The sequence below is a fragment of the Ursus maritimus genome, unplaced genomic scaffold (assembly GCF_017311325.1).
Source record: "Ursus maritimus isolate PB19 unplaced genomic scaffold, ASM1731132v1 scaffold_2, whole genome shotgun sequence".
NCBI lineage: Eukaryota > Metazoa > Chordata > Mammalia > Carnivora > Ursidae > Ursus > Ursus maritimus.
In genome coordinates this window covers 104,125,658-104,137,999 of record NW_024424452.1, presented here as the reverse complement: position 1 = coordinate 104,137,999, position 12,342 = coordinate 104,125,658, and the positions used below count along the sequence as shown (strand labels likewise).

At 39.8% G+C, this 12,342-nt stretch overlaps 1 protein-coding gene across 4 annotated transcripts in view; it reads left to right on the top strand.

Moving 5' to 3' along the window:
* Window positions 1–12,342, top strand: part of RBBP5 (RB binding protein 5, histone lysine methyltransferase complex subunit) — a 40,872-nt gene that overhangs the window by 9,101 nt on the left and 19,429 nt on the right. For 3 of the 4 annotated variants that reach the window (XM_040636510.1, XM_008699525.2, XM_008699527.2), the window contains 4 exons: window positions 2,650–2,675; window positions 3,574–3,746; window positions 10,529–10,669; window positions 11,499–11,661. In XM_040636510.1, coding sequence (XP_040492444.1) covers window positions 3,604–3,746; window positions 10,529–10,669; window positions 11,499–11,661 — 447 coding nt within the window. In that variant the 5' untranslated portion in view covers window positions 2,650–2,675; window positions 3,574–3,603. The remainder of the gene's footprint in view (window positions 1–2,649; window positions 2,676–3,573; window positions 3,747–10,528; window positions 10,670–11,498; window positions 11,662–12,342) is intronic. The other variant, XM_008699526.2, reaches the window with a different exon arrangement.

Sequence of the window (12,342 nt, the reverse complement as noted above, 5' to 3'; positions counted from 1 at the left end):
CATGGTCTTTAAAACCTAAGAAATCTAATTGTCACATAAAATGGTAGATGGTGGCAAGATGGAGAATATAAAAGTGGTTTTGAGCCTTCTCTGAGGAAAGTGCCTTGCGTTCCTATAATCCTGCTTGACGGCAGTCTGGCTCAGGCCCCAGATGAGCCTAGTCCTGTCACTTTTTCTTTGTGCTCCTTAAACACCTTATTGTGATTCTGTTAACTAGGATGATCCGCAAAAAAGAAAAACCCATCCTAAAAACATAAACCAGAAATACAAGGGGTATAGGGGCGCCTGGGTGGCACAGCGGTTAAGCGTCTGCCTTCGGCTCAGGGCGTGATCCCGGCGTTCTGGGATCGAGCCCCACATCAGGCTCCTGGGCTAGGAGCCTGCTTCTTCCTCTCCCGCTCCCCCTGCTTGTGTTCCCTCTCTCGCTGGCTGTCTCTGTCAAATAAATAAATAAAATCTTTAAAAAAAAAAAAAAAGAAAGAAATACAAGGGGTATAGTCTGTATTGAGAAGTGATCATACGTTGAAATGGTCCCTGGATTCTGGACTCGCTCAGAATCTCCTTTGTGGCTTTCCCTTATCTCAACACAGCAAGTCACACTCTGCTCCTTCACCAGTACTTTATATTTTCAGGTTGTGGTTTTTCATTTGTTTTTATTTTTGGATAAATGCTTTGTTGTTGTTGTTGTTTGTTCCTCAGCCATGTGAATATAGGTCTGTCTTACTGATTTGGAAAGATATATAAGCTAAATTGCTACTGAAACAAGTCACATTATATGTGTAATGCTTTATTTAAAAAACACAACTGTAAATATGAATGCTTATACAAATCTATGCTTTTATATTTGCTTATACAAATAAGCATATAGAAACATGGAAGCTTTTACCTGGGTGAGTGGGTTGCAGGGAGGAAATGTTCATTTGATTATACATTTCTGTATTACACGTATTCAGTAACTTGAGAACATTTCTTTCAAAAACCTCTCGATTGGGGCACCTGGGTGGCTCAGTCAGTTGGGCATCTGCCTTCTGTCCGGGATGTGATCCCAGGGCTCCCTGCTGAGTGGGGGGCCTGCTTCTCCCTCTGCCCCCCCCCCCATTCTCTCTGGATCTCGCTCTCGGTCTGAAGTGAATAAATAAAATCTTTAAAAATAAATAAATAAAACCTCCCGGTCTGGTTTCAGCATTTCAGTTCATTCTTTCATCATTGAATGCAGTCAGCCACCTTCAATCTGGTTCACATTAGATACATCAAGATAATTACCTTTTGGGGACATTTACCTTTAGTTTCATCTTTCTTTTAGTGCTCTTTATTGTAGAGCCTGTGTTTTTTTTTTTTTATTAGTTTTAGTGTTTTCACTCTAGTTTTTCTTTTCTTTCTTCTTCTTCTTTTTTTTTTAAAGTAAGTAATGCCTACACCCAACTTGGGGCTCAAACTCACGACCCCAAGGTCAGGAATTCCATGCTCTTCTGACTGAGTCAGCAAGGTGCCCCCACTCTCTAGTTCTCAATTAATTTTTATAAAGGACAGAATGTAATAAAACTGGTTTTCAAACTTTTTTTTAAGCGGTAGACTTCTTTTTTTAAATGAAATCTGATTTGGATGCCTTATGTGTAAAGCAACTTGGATGGATCTGTAGTTCTCAGTATAGTTTAACAACCACTGTAGTAAAATACCCAGGTAACATTGTAAGTACATCCTGAGAAAGACAGTGTTGCTGCTGACGTGACACTTCTGAGAAGCAGGAGGTATCTTCGTGCCATCATCTGTAGCTCAAGGTGTTTGTGACTCAGGTGTGAACACTCCATTTCATACAGGAAAAGCATTCAGGGGTGTTGGCCCCCAGATGTCGTTTGCTTAAGAAATTGATATGGAGAATTGCATCTTTAATCAACTGCCAGATTATGCGACAATATAAATGTCCTTTTTAGGAAGGTAAATGGCCACTGCTGGTTGGCTGCGCTTAATGAAAGTTTTAGAGAGTTCATCTGACGTAAGATAGTTTGACAGATTGGATTTTTTAAAAAGTTTATAGTTCAAAATAACTAGCATAACCCCATTACCTGTTTACATAAATAACATTTTTATGAAAAATAACTATTTTCTTTCTTTTTTTTTCTAAGATTTTATTTATTTGAGGGGGGGGGACACAGGCAGGGGGAGTGGGAGAGGGAGAAACAGGCTTCCCGCTGAGCAGGAACCTTATGTGGGGCTCCATCACAGGACCCCGGGATCATGACCCGAGCCACAGGCAGATGCTTAATGACTGAGCCACCCAGGCGCCCCCTGAAAAAGAACCATTTTCTAAAAACACAGAAGACCATTGTTTTACAGTTTTGCAAATTGTCCTTAATGCTTGCCTGAGTAGAAGTTGACAGAATTCTTGCATCTACTTTTGTGTGCACGCTGTTACAATGTCACTGCTGCTGTGGCCTCAGGAGAACTCATCTGTAACTTAGGAGATAGGAGAGTAGAGAGGCAGATGCCATTGTGGTATGATAATGCGAATAGGTGTGACCCTGTGGAGTCCCTGAGCCAGGGGCTGGTCCCCAGTCCACACTTTGCAAACCACTGTGTCCACCATTGTGAGCTAGAGGATTCCTGCTATGTCTCCAATGCTCTATGAACTCTTTCTTTGCTTTGTTGCAGAGTCCTTTGGGCAGAATTATCCAGAGGTAAGAGTATAGTCTTTTTTTTTTCTTAAGAGTGTAGTCCTATTGTAGTCCTATTGTGAATTTAGGAGTATGGTAACTTGCTAGCTTTTGCGTTTGAGTGGAAAGTGTTATTTGATCTCACCCCTCCCCATCCTTTTCTTTGACAACAGAAGCTTTAAGTGTGATGATACCTTTTTTGCTATAGTAAGGAACTCAATGTTTAATTTTGAGGAGAGAGAAAATAGGCAGTATTGGTGGGAAATGTTACCATAACGTTTTAATCTCATGTAATTCATTTCCCAGTAAATTTTAAAAAAGTACTTTGAAGGATTTTTCACAAACAGTACCATCACCTGTACGTAGACTTTTTTTCTCTGTGCTTTTCTAGTTTCAGTATTTGCGGTAATAATATGTATGCTCTAAGTGTGCTTTACTTTTTTAAATGTAAAAATATTTTGTAATAGAAATGTGTTTCATTGTAGCCATTATGGTTATTTTAAATGGCTTGATATGAATATAAAATAGTGTATTTGACTTTCCTAATGTTGCACATACAGGTTGTTCTAGGGGTTTTGTTTTAAATAATTTTTCTTGGAATAAATTCCAAGAACTATGATTACTGCGTCAGTTGGTTGACTCTTTCTTTTCAATGAATCTTGTTATATTTTGCCTAATTGCCCTGCACAGTGGGTACAAAGTTATACTGGTAATGTATGGGATTTATCACATCTGTTTATAAATATTTCCTTGTTTTGGCTAGTTTAATAGGTATAAGAACACACATAAGAGTTTCTTTTGGTGTACATCATAATTTAAATTAAAGAGAAGTGTCATGTCATAGGTGATAGAGAATCTTTAAGAAATAATTTGGGTACCTCGGTGTCATTGTCTATATTCTTGTATTCATTTTAATTTTTAGGAAGCCGATGGAACTTTGGATTGTATCAGCATGGCCCTGACTTGCACCTTTAACAGGTGGGGCACGCTGCTTGCAGTTGGCTGTAATGATGGCCGAATTGTCATCTGGGATTTCTTGACAAGAGGCATTGCTAAAATAATTAGTGCACACATCCATCCAGTTTGTTCTTTATGGTAAGGAATTTTAACATTAATATGTTCAGTATGAGTTGAATCGGGATGAGTGGTGACTGTGTAATTACCGATCTCATTGTACTAGATATTTTAATACTTAGAGTTTTAAGTGTTGGGTCATTAGCACAGTTTCTCACAGCATCTGTAGACCTTGAATCCGTGCTGTCTTTGGAGCAGCTCTGGGGGGAGAAAGCGAGTGTGCTTGTGGATCTACATCAGACTCTGTCTGGGGATATTTCAGTACTGAAAGCTATATTTACAGATTACAGCTGTAGTAGTATTTGTGATATTGACCTTTTATTTAGAATGGAAAATCTTGATTAGGAGGGGAGCTTGGAAGTCCTCTACTTTAGCTTTGCCCAGGTTCTTGAATTCCAGCAGTTTTAGTGATCACAGGCTTGTCTGTTCCTTCACTGAATTATAGTTAAGGCTTTCTATCAAATAGATTGAGCTAGAATCTAGTGTAATGTAAATTCCCATTGATTTTTTCTTACCCTTTGGGACTACTGTGTCTGCTTCGGAAAGTTTTATTTTAGGGCAGCTCTTCTAAATGAACTTGGGGCCAAAAAAGCTACCAAATCACATCTAGATTTTTTTTTTTTTTTAAAGATTTAATTTTTTTTTTAGAGAGGGATTGCCTGCTAGTGAGCTGGGGGAGGAACAGAGGGGGAGGGAGAGGGACAAGCAGACTCCACACTGAGCCTGAGTCCCATGACCCCAAGATCAGGACCTGAGCCAAAATCAAGAGTAAGACGTCCAACTGACTGAGCCACCAAGGTGCCCCATAATCACATCTAGATTTATGAAGCTGTAACCTATTTCCTTTTGTTTAAGTGGAAATGGCAGCTATATTGTAAAGCACTGGATTGGGAGAAGGCCTGAATCCCTGTCTAGGTTTGGCTGCTAATGAACTAGCTTTGGCCAAAACTTGTCTTTAATATGCAAAATGAGAGTGCCAGCCACTCCCACCTGTTAAAAATAATGCATTTGTTTTCATTGTAAAATAATATATTATCATTGAGAGCATTAGGAAAATACAGCCAAAGCAAAAAGAAGTACTAGTATCTCCCATAGGCCCACCACCCAAGTATTACTGCTGTAAAGATTTTAATATATTTCTATATATAGTTTTTAAAGAGCAGAATTGTAATTGTGCTATATTCTATTTTGTATTTTACTTTTTTCCTCCCTAACACCAGATAATTTCCTACTTGCATAGCCTCTAAAAACTTTTCTTATGGCTATTTATCTTCTCATGGCTAAATCATAATTTACTTAACAGTTTTCAGCTAGTTTCTCTCTGCATGTTCAGTAAATGTCCTTGTGCATAAACTTTTTTACTTATATATTCATTCATTGAGCAGCGTTGAGCGTGAGTTACGTACCAGGTGCAGGTACTGACGCTTTATGTTTCCTAGACAAGAACTGTGTTTGAGATTTAGTGGAGGCAAAGGTGCGAAGGAGATGATGATCCAGGTACTGGAGGAGAACAGTGGTCAGGAAAAGCTTCCAAGGAGAGATAATTTCTAAACTCAGACTTGTAAGATACAGGTGTTTGCCGGTCGTATTCCAAGCAAAGGATGGTGCCCAGGCAAAGGTACATCAAACGAGCACGAGGAGATGGGGAACTGCAGGTAGCTGAAGATAGCTGGATTGTGGTGTGGGAGATGTGATATGGCAAGAGCCAGTGAACTGGATCCTCATGGAGAATGCTGTGTATCCTAGTAGGAATTTGAACTTCATCTTACAGGTAACTGTGAAGCCATTAAGACATTGTGGGAAAGAAAGTGATATGATGAGCTTTTTATTTTTAAAAACATCTCTACAAAAAAAATCTCTAGGACAGTCTGTGTTAAAGAGATTGAGGGAGACAGAGAGTGAAGATAAGGGAAGAGCAGAGATCTCGGCTAGAGATGATGAGCACAGCGGCAGCAGGCCTGGGGCTGAGCGGTAGGGATAGGGGAGAGGGCAGAAATAAGAGTCCTGGTCATTAGTCACAGGAGGAGTCTAAGCGAAGGGCAGAAGTTAAAGTGATCTTCGGACTTCTGGCTTGGATGAAGATACTAATACAAAATTGAGGGGGAAATGGTAAGTTTGAGATGATGGCTGTTGTATCCTATTATTTTATTGCAAATATTTGCCTTATGAGACCTTCCCTGCGAGGTGGTAAGTGCTGTGATTTATGAGCCTGTCTGCCGTTTTACTGCTATACTCCCAGCATCTGGTTTTTGTGTTTGTTTTTTCCCCCGAGCTTCTAATTTGGTGTCTGCTTATGGAGTTTGGAATTGTTGGATATATTATTATCACGTTTTGCAGGGGAAGATCCTCTCTTAGTTTTCACTTGTTTATAGTTTCATTTTCAAAATTAGAGCCCCTTCTATTTTAACAGAAATACAGGCTTGCTATGGGAAAAAGAGAAAAGGATGTTAAGTACAAAAGGGCATTGTGCTTTAAGGCTTACGAGAACAACAACAAAAGCTGTCCCTTGTTTCTCCCCACTCCCAGTATGGTCTGGTTCCCTGTGTGCTTTCATTTTTTTTGTCTGTTTCTTCTGATATTTATCTTCATATTTCTAAATAACATGTGTACGTTACTTGGTTTGTTAATTTCAGAAATTATCCATGGACACACTGTTAGAGTGTATGCAAGTTTTAGCTCACCCTCTTCCCTCCTGTCGTTCCCTGAAATGGGGTGGGTCACTGACTTTTTTGTTGTGAATCCTAACAGAACGACATCTTTAGGCCTCTTTTTTTTGGCTTCACATTCTCTAGAAGGATCGTCTACTTGCCTTTCTGAGGGGTAAGCATGACTGCAAGTGTTCTAGGGCTGGTAGGAGAGAGTCCTTTGGTATGCGGACTTGAACTTGATCCCTTTATGTTCACTTCTTTATTTTACTCCTGCCTTTCTCTGCCCCTCAAGTCCGAAGTCTGGGAATACGTTCATCTTGTCTCTAGTACAAATCATTGTTAATGTTTTTTGAGCACTCGTTATGTGCCAGGCACTGGACGAGGAATTTTGTATATACTGATGCTAATTCTGTCAACAGTCTTCTGCTGGGTAATGTTATTGCTCCCGTGTTATGGGCGAGGAAATTGAAGCTCAGAAGGTTATATAACTTGCCCAAGATCACACAGCTAAAAGGTGGTAATGTCCAGGCTCAGCTAAGTCTGACTCTTGAGCCTATGTTCTTAACCATGGAGGTATACTGCCAGCCAGGTTCCTCAGTAGCAACTCCTCTTCATTGTAAGATTTGGGTAAATACTGGTTTTGGGTTTCTTTGTTCCTTCTGTTTTTCTTTCTTTTTTATTTTTTAAAATTTATTTATTTTTGTCTCATCTGATTTTCATTTTCCCCCCATGCCGCCTTGTGGGTTTCTTGAACATTTTTTAGAATTCCATTTTATCTGCAGTAGTCCCCCTTATCTGTGGTTTCCCTTTTTGTGGTTTCAGTTACCTATGGTCAACCACAATTAGGCAGATGATTCTGACATGTTGTCAGAAGGGCAGTAGTGGCCTAATGCTGCATCACGATGCCTGTGTCCTTCCCTGTGCTTCATGTCCTCACATAGGCCCTTCATCATCTCACACCATCACAAGAAGAGTGAGTACAGTAAGAACTCGAGAGAGAGACCACATTCACATCGCTTTTTTTACAGTATATTGTTAATTGTTCTGTTTTATTATCAGTCGTTGTTAATCTCTTATGTGCCTAACTTATAATTGGAGCTTTCTCATAGGTAGGTTACGTACAGGAAAACACAGTCTACATGGCATTTGATATACTGTTGGTGGCTTTAGGCGTCCATGGGGGGGTCTTCGTATCCCCCGTGGATAAGGGGGAACTACTGTGTAGTGTTTGTTGGGAGTGTTTGTATAACTTCTTAGTGGTGACTAGGTATTACATTGTGTACCCCTAGCTTATTACAGTCTACTGCTGTTGACATGTTACCAGTTCAAGTGAAGTGTAGAAACTGTACCTCCATTTACCCTCCTTTGTATGTAATTGTCTTAATTATTTCCTCTGTGTACATTGAGACCCACATAAGACAGTGTTACAATTTTTGCTTTAAATGTCAAAACTAAAGGGGAAAAAATTGAGCTTTTTTACTTATATTTTTATTCTTTTCATATTTCTTTTTCCCTCATGTTCTAAGATCCCTTCTTTTATCATTTCCTTTCCATTTGGACAACTTCCTTGAATCATCCTTTTAGGGTAGATCTTCTGGCCAAATGCCTTGGTTTACCTTTTTGTTCCTGAAGGTCATTTTTGCTGATAATAAAATTTGGGTTGGCAGCTCTTTTTATCTCAGCACTTGAAGAGTGCCACTTCCTTCCATGGTTTCTGGTGAGAAATCTGCTGTCACATGAATTGTTTCCATAGATATAAGATGTCCTTCCTCTCTTGCTGCTCTAAGGATTTTTTTTTCTCTTTGTCTTTAGGTTTCAGAGGTTTGTCTCTGTATCTTGGAGTGGATTTCTTTGAGCTCACCCTGTTTGACGTTTGCTCAGCTTCTTGAATCTGTAGGTTTTATATCTTTTGCCTAATTTGGGAAAATTTCAGCCATTATTCCTTCAATACTTTGAAGCCCCATTCTTTCTTCTCTTCTGGGACTCTGATGATGTGGATCATAGATCTTTTATTATAGTCCCACAAGTCCCTGAGGTTCTGTTCATTTTTTCTTAGTCTGTTTTTTCTCTTATTCAGATGGCATAATTACTGTTCTGTCTTCCAGTCCACTGATTCTTTCCTCTTTTTTTCTGCATTGGCTCCTGAACCCATCTGTTGGGTTTCTTATCTTAGTTGTGTTTCACATCTAAAATTCAGGTCTTCTCTACATCTTTTATTTCTTTGCTGAGATTTTGGTTTTGGTTTTGGTTTTTTCATTTATTTCAAGCATGTTTGTAATTGCTTGTTGAAACATACTTATGATGACTGCATTAAACCTTGTTGGATAGGGGCGCCTCGGTGGCTCGGGTGATTGGGCATCTGCCTTCAGCTCAGGTCATGATCCTGGGGTCCTGGGATCGAGCCCTCCGTCAGGCTCTCTGCTCAGCAGGGAGTCTGCTGCTCTCTCTCACTCTCCCTCTGTGCTCTCTCTCTCTCAAATAAATAAATAAAATCTTACAAAGAAAATAAAATCGTTGTCAAATAATTCTAACGTCTATGTTATCTCAGTGTTAGTATCTGTTGATTGTCTTTTCTCATCCAAGTTGAGATTTTTTTTGTTCTTGGATTGATAGTCATTTTCAATTGAAACTTGGGCGTTTTGGGTCTTGTGTTGTAAGACTGTAGGGATTATTTAAATCTTGTGTTTTAACTGGCCTCCTTTGACACCATACCAGCAGAGACAAGAGGGTACCATCTTGTAAATTGCCAGATGGGTTAGAAGTCCAAGTTTCTCACTTGGCTTCATTATTCTAGGTGGGATTGGAAGTTCAGGCTCCCCACTGGCCTCCTCGGCTGATACCGTGCTGGCTGAGAAGGATAGGAGTACCTTGTTGCTGTTTTCCATGTGGTCTCCACTGACACTGCGGTGGGAGTCCTCATTACAGGCTGGTGGGTATGGAAATCTGGCTGCCTGCTGAGCTTTCTCTGACACCAGCGCAGTTAGTGGAGAAGGGTGCCTTGCTATAGCCAGGCAAGAGTGGAGGTCTGGATTAGGTTTAGATTTTGTTGACTGGCGTGGAGTTGGGGCTGCGGTTTTTTCCATGGTGATTGCTGGAGTAGAGTTGTTATTGCCTAAAAGTTTCTGTCTCTCTGCTCTGTCCTTTCTGGTCCTTTGGCTAATGAAAGCAAGCTCTTCTTGAGGGATTATTTGTGTGAGCTGTTGGTGTTACTGGGCTGTTGGGTTCTCTATTGCTTGGTCTGAGGTATATAAGGCAAAAAAGAAAATCCAAGAACTTTCTGTTACCATTCCTCGTGTCCTGTAGTCTCTAGCCAATCAGTGTTTGCTCTGTCCTTCAGTCTTTTTTTTTTTTTTTTAAGGATTTTATTTATTTATTTGAGAGAGATTGGGAGAGCACAAGCAGGAGCAGTAGCAGGGGGAGAGGGAGAAGCTCACTCCCCACTGAGCAGGGAGCCCGACGTGGGGCTCCATCCCAGGACCCGGGATCATGACCTGAGCCAAAGGCAGACACTTAATTGAGCCACCCAGGTGCCCCCAGAATCTTTTTGTTTGTTTTTTGTGTAATGTCCAGGGTGTTTAGCTATACTGAGCAGGAGGGACTCATTCCTTTCTTAGTTATTTTAAATAACAGATACTTATTTTTACTGCTTTGTTTACACTGTGATGGTGCTATTTCTGGGACAACCTCAGAAAGCTCAGATACTCCCTTACCTCCCCCCACCCCAGACACTTGTTACATCAACATTTAAAGGCTAGCAGATTGTAGACTCCTCTGAATGTTTGAGTGTTTTAGTTCCTGGAGGCAGTTGTAGTATTATCTTGAATTATTATGAGCTTTTGTTACCACATACGAAAATGTCATGAAAACATTCTTGTTCATTGTTTAGTTGAGAAAGTTTGTGGATTTGAGCATATATATATATACATACATATATACATACATATATATATATATGTATATATATATGTATGTATATATGTATGTATATATGTATGTATATATGTATGTATATATATATGTATATATATAAATACTGTTGACTCCTGCAGCTAGGCCAGGATGTGTGACTCATGCATTTTTATCCATAAGAGTGGTACAGTGTACTTTTTAACTTAGAATATGTGCTAAATTACCCCCCTTTTTTTTTTCTCCCAGCTGGAGTCGAGATGGTCATAAGCTCGTGAGTGCTTCCACTGATAACATAGTGTCACAGTGGGATGTTCTTTCAGGCGACTGCGACCAGAGGTTTCGGTTCCCTTCACCCATCCTAAAAGTCCAGTATCATCCACGAGATCAGTATGTTTAATCTGCGCTGTTCTTTCCTGGGGCAGGGTCTCATTCTCTGTGGACTAGTTCCAGGCCCATGACAATTGCAGTTTAAGGTTTTAGGAGGCAAAAGCACACGTCTTCAAATCTTCTGCATAAAATAATGTTTCTGTCTAGGTTGACTCTACAGAATAGGTTTTAGGGAGAGTGTTATTGTATCCTATAATTAGAAACTGGGCAGTATTCAGACTTTGGAAGTAGGGAGAGGTAGGAAGAAGAAGAAGAATTGGTCCTTGACCTGGAGCTTTCCACAACCCCCTCCCCCCGGTTATTTGAATTTGTTTAGAGGGAAATAGTTCAAATATTAAAACTACATTTAAAAAAAAATGAAACTACGTTTAAGAAAGAGTTGCCCACCATTCCATTACCCAGACATAACTCTTCGTTTCTCTTGATTCTTTATTAGTCAAGTTCCCTTTGAGTATAATGCTTGTTATCTAGTGCTTCATAGCTCGCAAAGCACATTATATGCACATGAGATGTACGTAAATCATGTATTTTTACATAGTTAGCATTTTGCCTTTTTACTTTATTGCATACATATTTCTTCTGCTAGTTTGCTACTTCTTCCTATTTATTTTTAATCACTACCTTGTGTTTTGTCGAACTAGGATCCCATAGCTATATTCAGTCGTTTCCCTATTATTAGACATTTAGACTTGAGGCTTTTTCACTATTTTAAATTTGCTTGAGCTGGGAGAGTTGATGGAGGTAGCGACAGGGATCAGGGAGAGGGGCAGGAGAATCAGCCTTCTGATACCAAAGCAACAGCCAATGTACTGTTCATATTTTTAAACAGGAACAAGGTTCTCGTGTGTCCCATGAAATCTGCTCCTGTCATGTTGACCCTTTCAGATTCCAAGCATGTTGTTCTGCCGGTAGACGATGACTCCGATTTGAACGTGGTTGCATCTTTTGATAGGCGAGGGGAATATATCTATACGGGAAATGCAAAAGGCAAGGTAAGCCTCGAAGCTAGTGAAATAAGCATCAGTCATGCTGTGCATTGGCTTATTTCATGTTTACTTGTTCTGCTTCCTTTGAAATATCTTTCATCCCTGGACTAAGCATGTTTCCTGCCGGTGGCAAACGTGGCCTATTTTTCTCTCATGTCTTCATAATTTCTGTTCTTTTGATTTAGAGTGATCAGAGACTACTCAGCCTAAAAAGGGTGGAAGGGCCTTTTGCTAATAATGAAGAGCTGTTACTCATTTATAAAATTTAAAAGTCATAGTGTAAAATGGGATACATCTGATGAAAATGTCTAAATACCTAGTTCTGTAAATATTGTATAATTCAGGCCAGCTTAACCTATAGTTTTGTGGATTAAGAAGTCAGCTGGGCTTTAAGGTCCCTGTTTTATTTATGTATTTGTTTTTTTAAAGATTCATTTATTTATTTTAGAGAGCATGCGCATGCATGTGCAAGAGGGGAGGGGCAGAGGGAGTTGGGAGGGGGAGAAGCAGACTCTCCACTGAGCGTGGGGGCTCATGTGGGGCTCGATCTCACGACCCTGAGATCACAAACTGAGCTGAAATCAAGAGTCTGATGCTTAACTGACTGAACCACCCAGGAGTCCCTTTAAGGTCCCTTTTAATCTTAGAGTTTGTAGGCAACTTGATTTTTTTTTTTTTTTTTTTTTT